The 23,124-nt window shown below is 40.1% G+C and overlaps 3 protein-coding genes across 3 annotated transcripts in view; 2 read left to right on the forward strand and 1 right to left on the reverse strand.

Moving 5' to 3' along the window:
• ssbp2b (single stranded DNA binding protein 2b) overlaps window positions 1-15,712 on the reverse strand; it is a 22,944-nt gene extending 7,232 nt beyond the window's left edge. The window contains 4 exon segments of the mRNA XM_079448186.1: window positions 2,985-3,074; window positions 14,627-14,711; window positions 14,804-14,865; window positions 15,646-15,712. Coding sequence (XP_079304312.1) covers window positions 2,985-3,038 — 54 coding nt within the window. The 5' untranslated portion in view covers window positions 3,039-3,074; window positions 14,627-14,711; window positions 14,804-14,865; window positions 15,646-15,712.
• LOC306889424 (general transcription factor II-I repeat domain-containing protein 2-like) lies at window positions 6,554-8,374 on the forward strand (the record flags this gene model as incomplete). Its single annotated transcript, XM_079448319.1, has 1 exon — window positions 6,554-8,374. One exon carries the CDS (start codon window positions 6,554-6,556, stop codon window positions 8,372-8,374), a length of 1,821 nt encoding a protein of 606 aa, XP_079304445.1.
• A 7,371-nt stretch (window positions 15,713-23,083) lies between the features above and the next one.
• vaspa (vasodilator stimulated phosphoprotein a) overlaps window positions 23,084-23,124 on the forward strand; it is a gene marked incomplete at its 5' end in the record, with an annotated part of 4,373 nt that continues 4,332 nt past the window's right edge. Inside the window, one exon of the mRNA XM_079448320.1 lies at window positions 23,084-23,105. Within this exon, the coding sequence (XP_079304446.1) occupies window positions 23,084-23,105 (22 nt within the window). The remainder of the gene's footprint in view (window positions 23,106-23,124) is intronic.

Raw genomic sequence — 23,124 nt, forward strand, 5'->3', positions numbered from 1 at the left:
GCAAGTAAATCAGGAGACATGACATGGGTTTCATGAGTCAGTTAGGATCATCCTGTCTCAAATGATTCTCATGAATATCTTAATAACAGACAAACACTGATGATATATTTGAATTAATATGTGAGAGATAATGTACAGGCAGGCAGAAATAATCCCTTCAGTGTGATCAGGACTTGAAGCGGAGGGTCTTGTGTCTCACTGAAGGGGTTTATTTCATGATAACAGATGGCTGCTTGTACATTATCCTCGACTTCTAACCACATGAGGACAAAACTGAACATGAAATGTGAATTTGAGATATTGTGAGGAAAAGACGTTTAGTTTTAAAGTAAGAAACGACACTCAACCGTCACGAACAGGCAAATTGGTTTAATCATTTGTAAATATAATGTCATATATGTTATTAAAAGACATATTTATAATTAATTTTTGTGATATATTAAACTGTGACAGAACGCAGGTTTGACTCCAGCAGTGAGGATTCCTGTGAGCGAATCGTCTCTGTTCACACATCTCCAGCAAAGGTCAAATAGAGTAAACCTTCACAAGACCATCAACATTTCCTCCCTCCGGACAAATGGACTTATTAAGTTACAGTTAACAGAAAAGACCACAGAACACAATGAACTTAAAAAATACCTGAACACTTGAGAAACATGTGAATGAAAAGATAAACTATCAAACAAAATGACATTGAAATAAATATACAACAGGATCACATTATAATAGCACAATATTATAACACTGAATCCTGCAGTGTGTGGTGTGTATGACATGAGTTGCACACGCACACACACACAAACACGCACACACGCACGCACGCATGCACGCGCGCACACACATGCACGCACGCACACACACACACACACAAGCACACACACACGCACACACGCACGCACGCACACACACGTACGCACGCGCACACACACGCGCACACACACACATGCAAGCACATTCACACACACACACACACGCACGCACGCACGCACACACACACACACACATTCACACACACACACACACAAATAGAGCCTCAGATCTGACCACAGGACAGCAGAACAAACACAACAAATCCAAGAGATTCTTCACTTGACTTAAATTTCTCTTCCACTATTACTACTGTTCATGTTCCTCTCAAAAATGAAAAGATGAAAAACCTCACAACTGAACACATGGCATTACATATAGAATCACTTCATTACATATTCATTCATTACTTCATATATATATATATATATATATATATATATACATTATGGACTATCTCAACACATTTACAGATGAGAAACACATCTACCACCTAGCGACCAGACAGCATCCTAGCAACGTCTAAAACCTGTTAGAAACCCCTAACAGACCCACAGAGATCTGAACACAACAGCAGTGAATTCTGCTTACACACGCATTTGAAGATGGACTGTAATGAAAGAAGGAAACCCTGATGGAGAAATGAGCAGATGAGTTTGTGGTGTAGGACGAGGATCAGGTGGAGGAACACATCTTAAACTAGTGCAGGACAGGGGGTCTCTGGAGACCAAGACTGTGTACGATATAACCCCTAACCCTAATATAGTGCACTATTTGAGTAAAAATAATTGAGTGCACTAATTCAATCCCATGATGCATCGTAGTAACAAGTGCGTTTTCAAACACAGCCAAAAACATCTGCGAGTGAGAAATGACACGCTTCAGTGTTCTCTGAGAGGAGAGAGAACCTCTTAAACTCCTGATCTCCTCCGTAAGAGATGCAGGACCGGTGCGCGCACAGCTGATTGCACTTATCACTCACGCCACCGGCCCCGCCTCACGGCTCTCGTCCCGCCTTCCTCACCACAACCTCAAAAGTAAAACTTGATAAAGAACAAGGAGTTCTTCTGAGTATTTGTAATGAGCAGCTGGATTCGTGGTGGTCTTCCCATTACACATTTGACAATTTGTCACATAAACATTGTTAGAGTTACAGAATACAAGTATTTCAACCTTAAAGTTAAATAAGAAATGTGGGGGAACCACCAGAAAGAACTAGACCTTCCACAAGACCCTGGAAAGTGAGTAAATAATGACAGAATTGATATTAACTCAATACAGTTTTAATAACAATTGTACACATAATAAATAAATAAATAAATACAATCAAATCAAATGAAATCTGAGGAGGAGGAGGAGGAGCAGAACAGAATGTTCCTCCTCAGGAGGCAGATGAGACACTTAAGAAACATGATTTTCATCTTTCTATTAGACGAGCATCATTAGTGATCTGCAGGAGATGTGCTTCTGTCAGTCTTCATCAAACCAATTACAACACACCAGGAGTCAAAGCACAGATTCACTTCATCTCAACACATAGATCATATAGAAACACAGGAGACATCTACACATCCCCAAAAAACACGAAGTCTGTCAAGTAACTTCTTTAATGATAGTGTCACAGATCGTCTGCTGTTATGTCTCAGCTCACCGCAGCATTAGACAGAACACATTTAACAACCCTCTTCATTGACCTTCTATCCTCGTCCTTTCTGACGTACAGCAGAAAACAACACGATGTTTAAAAGCTGCTTTGTGAAAATGTGTAGAGTAAACAAGCTTAAGGACCCAGAACTGTGTTTTTATAAACTACTGAACCGTTCAAGCCAGCTTTAAAGGACACTAAAGTGGAGCATCAGCTGGAAGAACACACATGGACCAATACAATTGAGTTTCTCTATATGTCTCCTCCTCTCAGGTTCACATCGGGTGGGGAAACAATCCTTTCACATGGATACAAAATAATGAATGTGTCCTTTCACCGATTACATTTCCCTCCAGAGCTCGAAAGAGAAGAACAATGTGTAAAAACTGCTGTGACGAGGTGTACAGTAAACAGTTCTGTTTTTTGTTATAAGTCAGAAATGACGAGGCTTCCCGCAATAGAAAGTCAATGGAGAGGGATGGATTCCCCCCCGGGGGCGTGGTTTCAGATTATGACGTGTGTGTGTGTGTACCTGAAAGAAGCCCGGAGGAACAGGGCCGACCGGCATGCCCTCACCCGGAACCATGTTTCCAAGGACAGGACTGGGAGCTGCTGCGGCACTCTGAAACCACAAACACACAAATCCTGTTAAAAACACAGTCACAGCTAAAGATGCTCACACACACACACACTCAGACATATAAAGAAACAGACAAACAGATTACTATGAGGATACACACACAGACCTCTCCAGAACCCCTGCGGTGAAATAATGAAGATCCTGTGACACATGATGGTGAACCAAATAACACCACACAACAGACAGACAGACAGATGTGCTGAGGTGGACGTTGTGCGTTCGTCCTCTGATAAATCACAACTCAACTCAGCTCAACAGCACACAACTCTTGAAGCCATCACCAGACCTCACTTCAGATCACATTCATACACACTATATTTATTCTGGTTGCGATTGATGTCTGTGTACAGTGTGTATGTAGGAGTCAGCTGTGGCCTAATGGTTAGAGCGTTGGGCTTGTGATCAGAAGGTTGCAGGTTCTAATCTCAGTGCCAGCAGGTCATGACTGAAGGGCCCTTGATCAAGACACCTTACCCCTGATTGCTCTGCAGTAATGTGTCACTGTATAAAACTACTTGTAAGTCGCTTTGGATAAAAGCGTCTGCCAAATGAATAAATGTAAATGTAAATGTAAATGTGTATTCATATTTTATTTTTACAAACACACACACACGTACAGATATATGGATTTTGAAAGTATATACATGTATTTATATATTTTTATATATCATTTAAACTATAACTTAAATATATGCATGTACTGTACAAGTATGTGTGTATAAATACAAAATTAATACGCACAGTAGAAAGATATATAAGGCAAACTTTTATTTTCCATGTGAGTAAGATATAATTGATGACGGGCCGTTCAGTTATTCGGAAGTGAATGCACACCCGAGGTGGTTTATAACCCTGTTATATTTACATTTATATTTAGTCATTTAGCCGACGCTTTTATCCAAAGCGACTTACAAATGAGGAAACATTGGAAGCAATTATAACAACATAGGCAACAAAATACATAAAACTGTGCATCAAACTAGTCCATTAAAGCCTAGCACAGTATAAAAAGCTAAGAATAGTGAGGTTTGTTATTTTTTTTATATAATACAAACGGTTTTACTTGAATTTAACATGAGTAGTTAGTACCATGAACCCGATAACTTTGACTCGGTCTTTTGATATTTGTTAATAACTTGATGACGCTTTCTCATGTCTCGTCTCATTCTTCATCACTGTGTAGCATACAACCCCCTCTGCTGGTGTAGATCATCACTACATGTTTGATGTTGATCGGCCTTTTTCTGTGTATTTTCTGGTTGTTTTGGACGTGCTGTAAACATTTTCGTGCACAGATCCAGTCGGGTACAGAACACCAAAAACCCAAAAGCTTGTATATAGTAAAACTCAAGAAAACTTGTGTATGAAGGGTTCGGTTCCAAAATGAGACTTCCAGTTTTACTGTGCATTCCACTTAATATCAATCAGACTGCAGTCAGTTTGTTTTAAGCCATAATAACTCAAAAAATACAGCTAACTAACACATTACAAACATGTTAACGTAATAAAAAACATGACTTTTGAAAATGTTTAATAATGGATTTGTCTCATTTTGGAAGCAAACTCTTCACGTTATCATCGATTGACAATTGTCCAGCACTCTGAACAGAACCTGTCTGTTAATATGAATTATGAACATGTTTTGCTCTCCTTCACATTTAGTAGTTTGAAGGCAGTCTGCCATTAACATCCATCTGTCTCTGCATAAAACTCTCTAAAACACACGTCTACACGAAGCCAGTGTGATGGGTCTCTCTCTGATATCCCATCATGCACCTGAGGAGGCAGAGGAGGACATTACAGATGTGGGATGAGACAGCAATGATCTTAAAAAGGGTTTCTTACCGTCTGAATCATCAGCACGGGATCCTGGATAAATCTGCTATGAGGATTCCGCTCTAACGCTGCCAAACGTGCCGTATTCACGGACAAACATTTGGACAGAAGACTGAAGTCTGTTCTGTCTTGGCAGGAGCGGCCGGTGAAAATTTGTCACGTTTACTGTGACAGGACTGAAATAAAGAGTGAGTCAATTCCTCCTGCTGTTCACTACTGACACTTAATCTATTCAATGATTCAATGAGACGGGTACACCTAAACTAATATAACACACCATCATCTCTGATCACACATGATCTAAAGCTCACAAAACTTCCATCTGTGATATTTCAATATACTCTGCAGCCTTCCGACGAAATACACCATTAACTCAAACATACTTCACACAAACCCCTTAAAATGATATTCCACCAGCTGACAATAGTGTTGTAGTCGAGACCACCAAAACCAAAACCAAGAGACCAAGACAAGACCAAGGCAGGCCAAGACCAACACCAGCACTCCCCAAATTCGTTCAAAAGATCCACAAAACACTAAAAAGTCACAATAAAATAATAATGTATTGTTCAGAAATGTATGTTTAGGATGTTTTATGTTCCATGTTTTATCACATTATTATTATTATTATTACAATTTTTGTGCAGGTAGAAATTAACAATTAAACAACAACTAAACGGTAAATACTCAAAATAAATGAAAGTCTTAAAGTCCTTCAACAAAACACAATCAGATGTGTTCTAGATTTGTTTGGGACGAGTCAAAATAGATGAAACTGTGTCTAAAACTTAAGTCACTTATTAAGTCAAGGTTTATTGAATAATTATACAAAATCACAATCACGTCAGATGTTATAAAATAAAAAAACAAGATGTTCATGTTTTGTAATCACATGTTATGGGCCTTTGTGTGTATTCATTAAGTTTCTTTAAGAAAATCCCTCATTCTTCTCTTACAGCAGTAAGAGTAACACAAGTACAAGAAGAACAAGTGATGAATACTTTTAAAGTTTAACATCCAATCACATGAATGATGTTCACACATAAATCAGACAATGCATCAGCAATTTAGTGTGTCTGGGTCTTGACCGATCTTGACATAAAATCCCAAGAACAAGAAGTCTGAGACCAAGAGACAGTCAAGGCCGAGACAAGACCATCAAAAAATGGAGTTGTACAACGCAAGCCGAACTAAAAACAACAAACTGTATGTAAATGTTTAAGGGGATTAGTCTTTCTCAGACAGGATGACTCAAGAAAGCACTACACAAGCAGAATGTTTATCGACCCAAACATCTTTAAGACGACCTGTCAATCAATGATGTCATCGTGTTTCAGAGAAGTGTAGTCTCATTCTAGATCACATATGTCAGAGTCAAGGCCCGCGGGCCACATCCGGCCCGCAAGAAGGTTTTTTACGGCCCCTGGGATGATCTTGATTTATTATTAGAACCGGCCCGCAGACCGCAGCAAGCCGGCAGCCCGCAGATCTTTTACACGCACCAATACTACATTTCCCACAATGCAACGGTGACGCACCGAGCAGTAGGCTGCTTCATTTCAATATTTATTGGCACAGCAGTCGTCAGCATCACAGTAAAATTAACTTTCAGATACCCATCAAAAATGGCAAAACGGAAGGTGGACACTGAGAACCGGGGGTTTCAAACAAGGTGGGAGTCGGAGTATATGTTCACGGAGGTAGCTGGAAAACCTGTGTGTCTTCTGTGTGGAGAAAGTGTGGCGGTACTGAAAGAGTATAATCTGAGACGACATTATGAAACGAAACACGCGGACAAAAACAAGAATATGGACATGGAACAAAGGCTACAAAAGGCAGAGGAATTAAAACGAGGCCTCAAATCTCGACAGGCTCTGTTCAAAAAAGCCAAATCACAAGGCCAGGCTGCTGTCAAGGCCAGTTTTATTTTGGCAGAAGAGATCGCTAAATCAGCCCGGCCATTTACGGAGGGGGATTTCATCAAAAACTGCATGATTAAAGTTTGTGACGAAGTTTGCCCAGAAAAAAGGCAACTCTTTTTAAATGTGAGTCTGAGCAGAAACACCATTGCCGAGAGAGTAGACCAGTTGTCCATCAATCTAAAAGAGCAGCTTGTGAAAAAGGGAAAAGATTTCATTGCATATTCCTTGGCTGTGGATGAGAGCACCGACATTTCTGACATTGCCCAGTTGTCAATTTTCATCCGCGGAGTGGACTCCAGCCTAAGCGTGACAGAGGAGTTTTTGGCTTTACGTCCTATGCATGGCACAACTACGGGGCATGATTTGTATGAAGAGGTGTCAAGATGTGTAAATGAGATGGAGCTGCCTTGGGAAAAACTCGTGGGTTTGACAACCGATGGAGCACCTGCGATGTGTGGACACAGGAGCGGACTGGTGGCGAAGATACGGGAAAAGATGCAAGAGGAAAACGCGACAGGTGAGCTGACAGCTTATCATTGTATCATACACCAGGAAGCGTTGTGCGGTAAAGCCTTGAAAATGGAGCATGTAATGAGCATCATCACGCGCACAGTTAACTTTATCAGAGCCAAAGGTTTGAATCACCGCCAGTTCAAGGCATTTCTGACGGAGTTAGAAACGGAGCATGGTGATTTGCCTTATCACACAGAGGTGCGATGGCTAAGCCAGGGAAAGGTGCTTCAAAGATGTTTCGAGCTTCGTGAGGAGATTTGTCTGTTCTTGGACAGCAAAGGGAAAGACACAACACAACTCCGAGACGAAATGTTTCTGTGTGAAATGGCTTTTCTGTGTGACATTACGAGTCATCTGAATGCAATGAACTTGCAGCTGCAGGGTCGGGATCATGTCATCTCTGATATGTACAGTACAGTGAAGGCATTTAAAACCAAACTGACTCTGTGGGAGACGCAGATGCGGAAAGAAAATTTGAGCCACTTTCCCAGCTGCCAGACCATGAAAGAGAAGCTCTCTACCAGTGCGTTCCCGAGCGCACAGTTGGCTGATAAAATAGGTATGCTTGCCGCTGACTTTCGACGCCGATTTGCTGACTTTGAAGCACAAAAAAGCAGGTTGGAACTGCTCGGTAACCCATTTGCTGTTGACGTGGAAAGCTCACCACCAAACTTCCAAATGGAGTTGATTGACCTCCAATGCAATGATGCACTGAGGGCAAAATATGCGGCAGTGGGTGCTGCGGAGTTCGCCCGTTTCCTCCCCGACACAATGCCCCAGCTGCGCATCCAGGCTGCTCAAACGTTGTCTATGTTTGGCAGCACATACCTGTGTGAACAACTGTTTTCTTTGATGAACCTGAACAAAACATCACACAGAAGTCGACTTACTGCTGAACACCTCCACTCAATTCTGAGGATTTCCTCAGCTCAGAGCCTTACCCCGAACATTGATGAACTTGTGGAAAAGATGGGACACCACCAAGTATCACCCTCAACCTCAAACAAGTGAACATTACTGTGCAATCACATATTTAGAGTTTTTACTCAGTTCAGTTCAACATTATTCATAGTGGAGCATTGCCTCTGAGTAACACTGTATGTAACATTTTAATCATATACCATGTTTTTGGTTGTTTTAGCAGCTACACTAAGCATATTTCTGTGGTGAAACAGAATAGATTTTAAATTCATTTTACATGGCTATTATTCATAATATAATTCATAAATTCATCAAACAGGTCAGAGAGTGTTTAATTTAAATTCAGATTAAAAATATAACAATTACTTTGACCATAACACGACTGTTTCACCCTCAACCTCAAACAAGTGAACATTACTGTGCAATCACATATTTAGAGCCATAAGAAAATATTGCTTTATTTATCTGATCATATTGGAATATATTTGTTAGGTTTTCATTAGGTTCAATTAGGTTCACTAGACTATATGCGTCATTTAAAAATTTTTCAATGAACATTCGAACAGTCCGGCCCTCGGCTTGTAGCTAAATTTTTTATTTGGCCCTCCGTCCATTTGACTTTGACACCCCTGTTCTAGATGATGCTAACAATCACATCAGGTCCTCATCTCAAAGCCCAGATGAGAAAAAGAACAAGGTTGCCAAGGAAACGGCTCCAGTGCACTGCACATCCCTGGAGGTCCACCAATGCTAGACGAGGACTGAGATCTGAGCTCGCGCTTGCGAAACCCCCCCATAAAAACTCTTCCATCCCACTTCAGCAATCACACTAAACAATGACAGCATCACGTCACGTGTGAGGTCAAACATACATGTCACACATGTGAGAGCATCAGTGTTCTGCGTGTGCGGTTTCTGTTGATGCAAGTCATTTGTTGTGGCTTTGAATGAGGTGATGACCTCATTGTGGTCAGCAGGAGGTTTGTAAAGGATGCAGTTGGAGAATTTGCGAAACAATCTTTACGGATGGATGACATCTCTGTAATAATCACATCTCCTCAGCTTTCAACAGCTTTCTGTCATTATTGTCTGTATTCTTCATAAGTCTTATCGATGCGTGTCCTAAACTTGATGTTATAAAGCGACTGACAGTGCATTTACTGTACACATGAGCATCAGTGTTTGTGTGGTGAGGATGAGTTCGGCTGTATGAATGATAGATTGTGTGTGTGTGAGAGAGGGTGTGACAGGGTCATACGGGGTGACAGGGTGGTGCTGGTGGATGTTTTGGGTGGGTCTAACTGTAGATGTTCAAGTGAAGGGACAGAGAACGTCACTCCAGCTCGGTTGTTATACAGGTCTCTTCAGTTCATCTCTGGCTTTGTCTGCAGGATGATGTTGTTATCTGTATGTTTCAGTCTTTTATCGGCTCATCTGAGGTCTGGATTAGGCTTGGGTTTCACGGTATTGAAATAGGAACACTAAAATGTGTAAAAAAATATTTATTTTTGTGTAAACACCGCTCGTACCGTATCACAGAACATTTGAGAGGTTTTGAATCCTTGACTCTTTCAAACCTCAATATACCTTGAAACCGCTATTCGGCCCATGCCTAGACTGGATCATTTCTTTTTGTCTTTCTTCAGTGGAATAAAAAAGAACATTAGTTAAGAAACGTCTCAGTGCTTTCGAGTGGAGTTCAGTGTTGTTCAACATTCTTCAAAATATTTTCTTTTGTGTTCTGCAGAAGAGAGTGAATAAATGAGGAGTCTCTTTTAGCATACCAGATGATGTTTCTCCTGGTTTTTATGGAACAATATAAAGCAGCGTCATGAACATTCATGTTGCTTTAATCAAATCTCTCCATGAGGGAGTGATGGAATTAAAAACAAACTGCTGACGTGTGCATGAGAGTACAGAGCTCTGAAATACTCATCTAATCTCACATGTGTCTGCTGAGCAGTGTGTGTGTGTGTGTGTGTGTGCGTGCGCGCGTGTAAGACGTAAACCTGTCTGCTCGTTCACAGGACATGTGATGTCAGTATGACATCAAATAACTTCATCAGAGGTAAAAGTGTGCAGCTGGAGATGGGTCGTTTCTACTCTAATGTAAACACCAAACCATCAGAAAAACACAGAACTAAATGATTTGACTGTGTCACTAGCGCAGAGACACACCATCATCATATTTGCATCTCGCTCCATCAGACGAGACTCCACTGATCTCAGGTCTGTCCATAACAACCAGACAGGCTGATCCTCTACACGGGGAGACTATAAAAATATCAACATCATACACAAACACATACGAACCCAAGAACAGACGCTTATGTAAAGCGCGTGAACACAACTGTCAGCAAATTCCTGGATTATAGCAGCCGGGTGCGCTCCTAACATGCTGACGAGAGCGGTTTCATTTATTCTGAGAGATAAACCGTATAAGGACTCTCGCTTTTAAAGGCACACAAACGTTGACATTAAATCAAATATTTGGTAACTCTTGAATATTGTTTGTCCAGAAACAAAGCACATAATAGACACAATACAGATATGTCGTTTTGTTCATTTGTTTTAAAGGGACAGTTCACCCCAAAATGAAAATCCTTTCATCATTAACTCATTCGCAAGTTGTTTCAAACCTGTATACATTTGTTTGTTTTGCTGAACACAAAGGAAGATATTTGGAAGAATGTCAGCAATGTTCAGTTATGGGACATCATTGACTACCATAGGAGGAAAAATTAAATGGAAGCCCAAGAACTGTTTGCTTTCATAAATTCTTCAAAACATCTCATTTTATGTTCAATAAAACCAAAAAATGTGCAAACGTTCTACTAAATATTGTTCTTGCAGTTCAACCGCACCGTGACATTTATACAGCTTTGAAACCACTTGAGTATGAAGTAATGGTGAGAATCTTCATTTTTTTGGAGAACATTCCCTTTAAGACATCGCCGCCATCATCATCATACGGATGCTTATATGATGGTTAATGTCTCGATCAGAAGAGATGTGCTCGGTGTCATCTCCTGATCTCATTAATATGCAGAATGACTCTAATTGGCTGTCTAATGAATTCATCACGAAGACATTCCTGCATCACTGTCGTATGTGTGCTGTCAATGAACCAAACACACACACACACTTCATATGTAGACATTTAATAATTCAGTCTCATTTTACTCATGCAACGCTCAACATGTCACTAGGGCAGTTGTTAGGGTGTTGCTATGCAGTTTTGAGTGGTTGCTAGGTGCTTCCTCACTAGCTCAAGTTAAAAACAACAAACCTTCAAGTCTTGCGATTTTCTTGTCTTTCAGTCCGACTCAACTGTTCTCTTGATTTGACTCAAAAAGCTTTACGTCAAATGCATTGCATTCACTCACTAAAACTGTTTCTAATTAAATGTCCTCAAACAAATCAATGATGGAAAGTGAGCCTTCGATGAGCCAATGATGTTGCAAATGTATTCTAGTCATATGCAAAATGAGGAACTTCCGTCTATTTGCATCTCATCTCATCTCTCCGCTCCGCCACAGCTGACAGAAGCAGATTCCAGTGAAGCAGGGGGTTCATTTCACATATTTTGCTTTAATTCCCTGTTTCTGGGGGAGCTCTTGTTCCCATAACATTAAAAATACATCGAAGAGGAGACCACCTGCATCTTCCAAATCCCATTCGCCAGCCGTCTGCTGCATTATGAAGGAGTGTGTGTCTTCCTGCCTCCTCCTCATCCTCCTCAGCTCCTCGACTCACAGCTCATTCATCATTTACACACACACACACAAACAGCACTGCAGCACAACTTTCACCTTAAAGCATCAAACCACACCTTAAAAACAACATCTTCTCAATAACCATTTGGAATCCTAAGTAAACAGAATTTGATATTGAACATTACTTTAAAACACACGCATGTTACCGAAAATTCCCTGTTTAACTTTCAGCTTTAAAGGAAACCCGCTTTCACGTTTATGTGCACAGTAAAAAAACGTGTTTAAACGGAAGTTTGAGACTCGCCGGATTTCTGGCGTGCAGTGACGTCATCGCCGATAGTCTGTTTAGTAATAACAAATACAGCTGAAAACCGTCAGAAGCTTTATGTTTGTATCTCTTCTCAAGTCTGCAGTACCTGCAACAATATTTCTTCATTTTGAGGCTTCTACATCAACTGCATGATTCCAGAGTGACTTTTATACATTATTTGACTATTTCTTCCATTTGGGACTTTTACTACTGCCCTTACATAAACAAAACTGAGAGAAAACAGGTAAAGCCTTTTACATGCAGTGCAAAATCAGAGTAATGGGCAAAAATCGACATCTGCCCATCGTTTTTTGCTTAAGCCGTTTATGACCGTTCCCCAATAAAAGAAAACCGTCTTACACGTTTAAACGACCTTACATATATCATAGTAATAAGCATAATCGGCGTACATGCGTCCAATGATGTCACAGAATTGGAAATTGCAAACATTCTTACAAATATCTTTCTCTGTGTTTGAAGGGTATGAAATAACATGAGGCTGGATAAATGAAATCAGTTCACCCAAAAATAAACATTTGATCACTTTATAGAGTTTATAAAATGACTTCACAGCGTGATGATTATATCTAATAGATGAACACGGATTCAGTGCTGTCAAAACACTCATTCCAGTGTGACAGATCTTCAGCTCTTTCTTAAGACTGACTAATCCGATAACACATGAAGTAAATAAAGCTGTGCATAATAATATGATAATGATGACATCTGATGTGTAACGCTGGTAATACACAAAGCATTTGAACAACAAATCAAAGGAAAGTGAAGCCATTGGGAAATCACATTACAAGAGTGGCCGTGCACTCAGAAACGTGTGGCTCGGAACAGAGCATTTTTTGCCTCTTAATCCAGTTAAAAACCAGGGAACATGAGCCCATCAGGAAACCGCCAGCAATTCAATCTTCAATTCTGCTGCTTATTAGAAAGCTGAGTGCTTCACGGTTTACAGCCGGACACCCGGAGACAAGCAGCAGAACACCGGACACACTCAATGTGTGCATGACGGAAATCTGGAACAGAAAATACAGTCCGTTCCACTTAACCAAGAGCAGAAAAACACAGCGAGCCGACGAGAGCCTGAAGCTGACTTTACTGTGACTCTCTTTCTTTACTAGCGGGTGCAGGACAATCATTTGACAGCTAACAGCTATTCAAGCTATCAAAGTTATATGACATCATCAACATGAATATGTTTGACTTGTTTAAGTTCTTGTCATATTTTATTACCATTTTCTAAACTGTAGCAAATAAACTGTGATAATGTGTGAAATGTTAAAGGTGTCTGGTTTGACTGTATCCTGCTTAAGAATGACAGACACCATATATGATTTATACTTTGGGCTCATAAACACACATTTTAATATGTGATATCGTGTTAATATTTGACTATCAAATCCTCATGCACATGCCTGAACAAAACACTGAGCGAGGGAATGAGACATGAGATTCACACATGGATCTCCCATCAGAGCATCACGGCTCAATGTTTCTCCAGTGTCATGTCACCACAAAGCTTTTAGGGTTCTTCATGACAAACACATCATTTCAAGCATGAGCTGAGCTCTAAACATCATCATCATCATCATCGTTCTGCATGACTGTCTGTTGTCAATCAATAAAGCCAAATGAGGTTTTCAGTGACCCTAATTTCTTCAAAACCTGTTTACAATTTTTAAAATTAGAAGGGTCATGTTACCTCAAACTCAATCGACTTCACGATCATGAGGTCACAGCGGGAAGGACAGAGATGATCAGAGATTCAATATACAGGACTGAAGATTCACAGAAGCATGAGACGCACACAAACTCTTAAACTACACGTCGTCATCCAATGTGTCAAAAACACAATATTAAATCCATCTATCCATCTATCCATGAGGTCTACATAAATCCACCTTTACAACCATCTCACCATCCATCAGTCATGAGGTTTAACAAGGATCTATCCATCCATCTGTCTATCCACCCATCCATGAGGTCTACATAAATCCATCTATACATCCATCTGACCATCCATCCGACCATCTATCCATCCGTCCATCCATCCATCCGTCCATCCATTCCTCCGTCTATCCATCCATCCGACCATCTATCCATCCATCCGACCATCTATCCATCCATCCAACCATCTATCCATCCATCCGACCATCTATCCATCCATCCGACCATCTATCCATCCATCCGACCATCTATCCATCCATCCATCCGTCCGTCCATCCATCCATCCCTCTATCCGTCCAGCCGTCCATCCATCCGTCCTATACATCTATCCGTCCATCCGTCCATCCATTCACTTACATAGTCATGGAATGCCTTGGCTTCACTGGAATGCTCACATGTTTCTCTTCTCTCAGGTGCAGCACAATATAAATCCCAGAATACACTGCAAAAACACACACAAGTGAATTTAAATGTAGCCATGAAAAGGAGTGCAAAATAAACATTACAGAAAGAAACCAAAGATACGAAACTTACCACCACCATGAATGTAGGAATCCTGGAGGTTCTCCTAACGTTATGTTCTTCTCCCATCTTATCTACACAGAAACCAACATTCAAGAGTCAAGACTCCGTTATCACAATCTGTACACAGCGCAAGAAGAAACATAATACTTGTAAAAAACAAGCTTTCATAAAACACATTAAACAAGCAGTGAGGGGATGTTTCAAATGATTTGTGAAAATCAGCGTTTATACTCAAGCGCCTGCTGTTTTCTTTTGGTTATCAAACTCATTTTTAAATACAATTTATCACATTTAAAAATAACAAGCCTCACTGGAGACATGTGAATAATAAACCTACAAATCTGAATGTACGGCTTGCGGCTCTTTTGAACAGAATTGCTTTGGAACGCTGCAGTTATGTGTGTGATTGTGTTTTTCAGATGGCCTGTACACTTAAGTGTGTGTGTGTGTCCATGTGTGACTCATATGCAAATAATGGCCAAGCTATAAATATCAGCTCTTCAAAATGTCACACTTTTCTTAACACGGAACCATCAATCCCACAATGCAGAGCAATACAGTCAATATAGAACAACATTTTACCTTCATGGATTTATAGTAAACAGAATGCAACAAGGGTGCGAATGGCTAAAAACTTTTTTTTGCTGCAACAGTTTTTTCTTTTTCTTACAGCGTCACGCTGACTCTTCTCCAATCCCATTAAGTGGACACCAAACGTCTAATGTGTTCTGCTTGCTCAGCATATCATCTGTGTGTAATTCAATTAGCCGGAGTCCCGAGGGGGGTGTGTGTGTCTGGATGGCACATCAATAAGCAGCAGTTTAAATAAAACCTCTGGCTGGCTCGCTCACCTCTGACAGGAACGTCTGTGCCGACTTCTGGGCTCCTACATGTAACAAGTACTCATACACATACAGTGCCAACCTGCAAGAGAGACCCACAGAGAGATTTACAATTAATGTGAACACTGTTCTATTCTTTACATTTAAAGGACCCTTGGTATAGAGCGATGTATGGCTTAATATAGGACAATGGCAATTACTTTATTAGTAAAGTGTAACTGTCAGAGTTCAAAAACTTGAAAAAAAAAAAAAACGCATTTTTTTGCGTCGAAATTCATGATGTCAAATGGTTGCAACCTAAACCTGTTCTTTTTCACAACAGCATTTTCCAAATATAACAGTAAAATATGACACGTAAAACATGAGATCAGATATATAAACACACAGGGACTGTATTTGGTGGTATGTTCTCTCGACACAAGCCAGCTGAAATATCAGCATATCCACATCTACCGCCTTTAAGACATTTAAGACTATTTAAGACGTCAGCATCCACCATAATCGTATACTTTATACATTATGAAAATAGACTGATAAACACATTAATAAGATGGTTATTTATTCTGTATTAGAACACAAGTGAATATTAGCCTCCGTCAGATAATGACGAGAGAAGACAATAACGTTCAGCTACAAATGATGATAAATCAACATCAAAAAGTCAAAATCTGGATAAAATGCATTGTATAATGGCTAAAACTGTCATGATCCTGCCTCTCCTTGTCTTGGTTTTCGAGTCTTGTGGCAGGATCATGTCAGTCCCATGTGTTTTGTGTGGAGAAAGAGCATTGTTTTGGTTTGAGAAGCCATGCTCTCTCTCCGGTGTCACGTCCTCTAGTCCCGCCCCCTTGTTTCCCTGTTAGCTTTCCCTTAGTGTTTCATCCATGTCACCTGTGGCCACTCTCCCTGTGTCATCAGTCCTCGTTAGTGTTTCCCTTTATCAAGCCCCAGTTTCCCTCTGTCCCTTGTCGGTTCATTTTGCACACTTACCCTTCGTCTGTCTGGATTACCCGTGTTCCTGTTCCCTGGACTCAAGTTTGTGGACTTAGTTTGTTATTCTTAAGACCTTGTTTGTGTTGTCCCCTTTGTGGGAAGTTTTAGTTTTCAGTCTTGTTTGTGTTCATGTTTTCCCCATCGAGGGTCTTTGTTTTGAAATAAGTCTTGTTGTTCGACACATGTCTGCCTGCGCTTGGGTTCTGTCCACAACCATAACAAAAACATTGTGTATATAATAAATTTGAAATTATTTTTGTTATTAATATGCGTGTTTGTATAGTTTCTGACAAACAAAATTAAAGTGTATGAAAATACACCAAATAGCGTCTTTATTTTCTTAATTTATCATTATATATATATATGATTCTACACAACCTTATATTTACTGAAGAATTGGTTGGTGTTTGGCTGTCTAGTTGTCTGTGCAACCAGTTTACGTCATCAAAAAAAGAACATGACGTCCTCCTTAGATTAAAATGAGTATTACATTTAGGTTTTGGTTTAAGAATTGAAAATATTTGATGTGTTGTAGTCTAAAGCTATAACAACGCAGTAAGCCACACATCTCTCTATACACTGGGTACCCTTTAAAAATAATAATGCAATGATGCAGTTTTAAGGTTTATGTTTACACTACAAAAGAAAGAAAAACTAAACTCAAGCAAGGAATAAAGAAGGTCACACAAAAGAGATGATCATTCACATGCTTTTCCAATGTTCAACAATCTATCAAACAGGTTGAGAGAACAGCAGAGTGTCTCCTGAATGATGCAGACGGTGATTGAGGAGTGTTTCTCGATTTGATCATTGGGTTCATTTGAGGCCACTGCGGCTCTGGGCATCATGATGCTGAATATATTAAATATGTACATCCAAAACCTCCTGCGCTTCATTAAACAGATATTACATCCCAATGTATTACAGAGACTAACCACTTTAATGACTGAAGACATTCTCACATTTTCTCTAAAAAACACACCACGTCAGGACGGTGCAGTTGAGTTTTCATTATTTCTTTATTAAAGACCTTCTATAGAACTCTGACTCGAGCTCTTACAGATCATGAAACACGTGTCAGATGAAAAACACACACACCTGTTTGTTTGTGTGATAGCAAACTGAAACGCTGATGTTTCCACATTCTGTGTGACATGAATCCAGAAAGAGAGCAGACACTGAGAGTTATTGCAGATGTTTCATAGATTTGATATGTCACGGTGCACGCAGAATCATTTCACTTGCACAAGTATTCCTGTCATCACTGCGTTTAGCAGTGGCCGGTCCTAGATCAATCTTCCTTTATCTGTGAGATCTGCATCCTCTATCCATGATTTTCTCATTTGTTAATCTGTGCTTTTAATTCATTCTAACTTGGCTTTTAAACTCGGAATTGAACTGAAAAATAAATGTAAAGAAATATCACTGCTGAACCGCTGTAAAGGAAAGAGTGCGCTGTGGATTTATACTACAAGAAAAGAGAGGATCCTTGACAAATGGAATGTGGCACAATATCGTTGACTTCGATTATTTTGTTTTTTTAAATTGATGAAGGCCAACACTGACGATTAAGAACGATTAACATTTCGATTAATAAATACAAATAAAAGAATGAAATATTGTGAGACTCTCAGAGCCAGACGATGGAAACAGATTCTCTAAAGGCATTCTAATGAATGAAGAGGACAGAGTTGACACAGAGACAGCGCTCTCTTCTTTACACTGAAATAAAGAACACAAATCTCACGTGGGGAAATGAACGAAGAAAGAGAGACAGAATTGGTTATTGTGGGAGAGAGACAGACAGAAAAAGAGCAAGAGAAGAGGAATATCTGCAGAACAAAGGAGTACAAGCAGGGGATAATAGACCTAACGTCACCATTACGTCACAGCATTAGCTGGAGGCAAAATAAGTGGAAAACTGGAGGCGGCCACTACAACCCAGCACAGAGTCGGCTATATCATGGATTTAAAATGTCATCTTGCTTTGAAGTTTCACCATCGACAGATTACAGACTCTAATCTGGGGTCGCATTTATCAACAGTGCGTAGAAAAGGTTTCGTATCTTGTCCAACGAATGAAATTTAGAATGTGTCGAAGTACAAACACTTACAAATCCATCAAGAACAAATGATACAAATGTCTAGCTTGAACTCTATTTGTACTGAATTAGTAAATTCAAAGGACTGTACTGAATTAGTAAATTCAAAGGACACAGGAAACACACGGTGGTAGGGATGATATGATTCACGATTCTGATCTCACAAAGCCATTTTAGTCACAATCTTTTTTTACCGAATGAGTTTAGGCAAATAAAAAAATTAACAACTGGCCTTTTATTATTTCTCTAATGTTGCACATTGTCGTATTTTATGTCAAATGACTAAACAGTCCCAGGCAGTTACTGACCATGCACATTCAAATTAAATCAGATTTTCTCCAGTCATTGTCAAAAATCAGAAAAAGCCATCAAAACATCCTGGCTAGTGTTAGTAATGCGGCCAGTGGAATCTCCACCTACGCTCCGCCCTCAAAAACACATCACAATGTTTTCTGTCACAAAATGGCTTGGACAGAACCCAGATGCAGGCAGACGAAGGGTTACTCAGAAATCTTTTATTAAATAAAACACCCACAGTGGGGAAAACAAGCACAAGAAACACTAGCAAAACAAACACTAGAAAACAAACACTTCCCACGAGGGGGACAAAACAAAGTCTCTAAAAAAGAAAAAATTCACAAACTGTAACAGGAACCAGGGTAATCCAACAACGGGGGGCCAATACCATACACGAAAGACATCAGTGTTGGGCACAAACATAAACATTAGACAAGTGAGTGGAATGAAACCATAACGAGGGTGAAACAACTAACCAGGTGATGGGAATAAAACCCTAACGAAGGTGAAACACAAAACAGACGATGGGAATGAAACCCTTAAGAAATTACAGGAGATAGGAGGGTGGGGACATAACAGGAAGACACGTGGCGCAAAGTAACAACATAAAGCCACGTGTCTCCACACATAATACAACAGAAACCCGAAAGACGTGGCAATGTCATGACTCTGCCCAGGAAGCTAGAAAGCTCGAGACAGGAAGGACAGAGTCCTAACAGTTTACTAACAAAAAAGGCGTCTATAACTACAGCTCCTGACGCAAATAACGCAAAACATGAAAAGACGAGTTGGGGGGTCTACAAACGTTGATGATGTCATATAGACGGTGTGATGGAAGGAGAAGAGCTGTACACACACACTTACACGCATACATACACACACACAAAACATAAAAAACTAAAAGGTCGTTCTCCAAAACCCCAGCATAGATGTTAGTTAGGTGTAGAAAAATGTAATGATATATGGATAGAATTACGCTATGTATTGCATCAAACGAGTTAATTGAATGTTGGTGGTCTCCTGTAGAGATTTGCTTTCCTGTATCTCAGTGGTAAGAGCATTGTGTTAACGCAAGGTTGTGTGTTGGATCTCAGGGGATTGCAGATACCTATGGATAAATGTATAGGATAATGCAATGCAAGTCGCTTTGGATAAAAGTGTCTGACAAATGCCTAAATGTAAATGTCTCATGTAAAGTCTCACAATAAGACTCAATGTGCTTTAATGTGTGACAAGAGCAATGTGTCATTCCTGTACCATTAACATCATTAAAGAGCATCATCTTATATCTAGATTACAAACAAATCTCAGAACAGTATTCACACATTTATAACTGTTTGTCCATGTGTGACCTATTGTGTGATCAGCAAACACAACACAGCTGTTCGATTGACCACTAGAAGACTTTGTGGTATGTGAACGCATAATCCATCATAACATATTCATGAGCGACACTAAAACATTTCCTGACACAACCCAGGACTCTCAGACAAAACACTATCGGTTCTTCCGGTGTATGTGTGTCCCTCCAGATAAAACACTGATGGGGAGGTGGACCACAGACGAGACTATTAATGTTTCATAACGCTAGGGCGGTCCAGATCAGGCCGGGAGATGAAAGGAGTGTTTGGGTGAATGGAGTAATGAGAGAGACGAGGAAAACACAGCTGAGCTTCATCATCCGGTCACTCGAGGGCGACGGCAGGTGTGCTATGTGTCTACAGTAGACATTAAGGATGTGTCACAGCTTCATGTGCAGACACTAGACGTGCAGAAGACAGTCAACACTGTTCTCCAGTCTGATTATTTTTGCAGTACGGTTTGGTGCCACGAGACACGAGATTGTGTATGTTATATGAACTGCGCATTCCACGACAACAGAGAAGAACATTGAGCTCAGTCAAGCACATCACATGACGTGTCTAACAGTCCAGATTACAGGTACAGTCTGCCAAACACATTGTACTCCACCAGACCCCCGAGCTGGAAATAATGAAATCAAACTGCGACGTTGCTCGGCAATAGTCCGTCAAATATTAAACAAGTTAATCACACCAACGTCAAGAGAGGTTACGAGAATGTGTTTTGAGTTCAGAGACTGAGTGCTTGTGGGTCAAGAGAGGATTTCCGGAGGTATTCGCTCGAGTAGTTAAAGAGCCAGAGAGGTCTTCTCATATCTCCTGAAGTCAGACTCAGGGGTCCGAGAGCGCTGCCGAATCATCAGGGGCACGAGAAAGCCCGGTATCGTGGATATTTGTGGACCTCTCGTCTGGGTGACTGAACAGAGAGGAACAGAAGAGACTGAACGTTCTGAGGACGCCGCTGACATCCAGACAAAAACAAACAGTTTCATCAGCGCGTCCCCTGAGGCCAGACTCACTTACCGACGTGTCTTCTGCAACCACAAAAGATTTACAGACACAGAGCATATGTATTAAAATGTCAAGTGCTCCTCTAGAGAGACGAGAGACCCGTTTCCTATAACACACACATTAACATTAGATTAGGTGGAACTACAGCAGCTTCAGACCATCATCAAATATCTCAAATCTACAGTATTGACAATATTACAACACAACAAACAGATTCATCTGAAAAACTGACTCAAACCAGCCTCACTGATACATGATTTCTGCTTTAAATTTTAGAATAAATTCAGTCAATACTGTAGATCAAAAAAGGTTATTTGAGTGTATGTGTGTACATCTCAATTTCTCTAAATAAACTGCATTCAACGAATGCATAGATCATTAAACAAATGAAAACCCTGTTAGCCCATAATTCACATGCTAAACAAAAATACAAGGCATTTGTTCAAGAGGCGTTTCCTTAATCAAGCGGCTAAAAAAGAAGGTCAAAACAATAATGAGACATCAGGAAATATTCCAGGAAGAGACATTTTTAGCATCCTGTTTAACAGTATAAAGTGAGAGAAATCGACTGGAAAAACATCTTTCTTAATGAGTCCTTTTGTCCTGTTTTCCAATAAATAGATAAATCTTAATGTCAATTCTGTAAGAATTAAAGAATTCAACATCAGAAAATTTCGTTTGAAGTCTTTCTTGCCTTTGGTGAATGAATGAATTAAGTTGAGTTTGGAATGTGGCACGGTTCGCATGAATATGAAAGCAACATGGACCCGGGTGCGCACTTGATGAGGAAGTTAAGTGACCTGCGCATGCATTTAAACCGATTACAATATACTTGCTTTGGATTCGACCAAAAAAGCCGTCTGCATGCAACGCGCATACAGTAAACCCCTCTGCAGCGCATAGCAGAACCAAATTAATAAAAACACAATATATTGATCCGTGTTTTCTGTCATATGCCGTCCACATTTTTGATGACGTAAGACATTTTGCCGGGGTGCCGGGAACAATCGCACTCAAGTTCAGACCGCAGCAAACGAGCCCAATCTGAAAACAACCTTAGTGTAAAGGATTTTTAGGGCCTGGTATTTACAGACAAGGTTTAGCTTAAACCAGGACTAACTCTTAGGATTAAACACACATTACTCCTGTGCATCTTGAGACACAACAATGGCAGTGACATATTTGTCTTCAGTTAAAATTTGTCTTCAGTTAAAACAGCTCCAACATTCAATATAGTCTGGGACTAGCCTTAAACCTTGTCTGTGAAACCAGGCATTCATGTTTTAAACTGATAACACATATAATGATGATTAGGCCAAAGTTACATAAGTGTTTTACAGCACAAAAAAACAAGGTTTTCTTTTTGTAGAAAGCTTCCAGACTAGAGATTATGACCAGAGGTCAATAAAAATAAAAAATAAAAAACTTGGCTTTTAAACTTCGAATTTCATTGAAATATAAATGTAAAGAAATATCACTGCTGAACCCCTGTAAAGGAAAGGGTGCGCTGTGAGGAAAAGAGAGGATCCTTGCCAAATGAATGCGGCACACAAATCGTTTACCTTGATTATTTGTTTTTGTAATTGATGAAGATTCATTTTCGATTAATTGCACAGCCCTACCAGATCCCTCTCGCTCACAATGAACAGACAAACAATGTTCCTCTCTTTCTTCTCGTCAGGCATGCTTAACCTTGTGCGGCTAGGTGGGACCACACTATTTGC

The sequence above is a fragment of the Barbatula barbatula genome (genome assembly GCF_947034865.1).
Source record: "Barbatula barbatula genome assembly, chromosome: 24".
Lineage (NCBI taxonomy): Eukaryota > Metazoa > Chordata > Actinopteri > Cypriniformes > Nemacheilidae > Barbatula > Barbatula barbatula.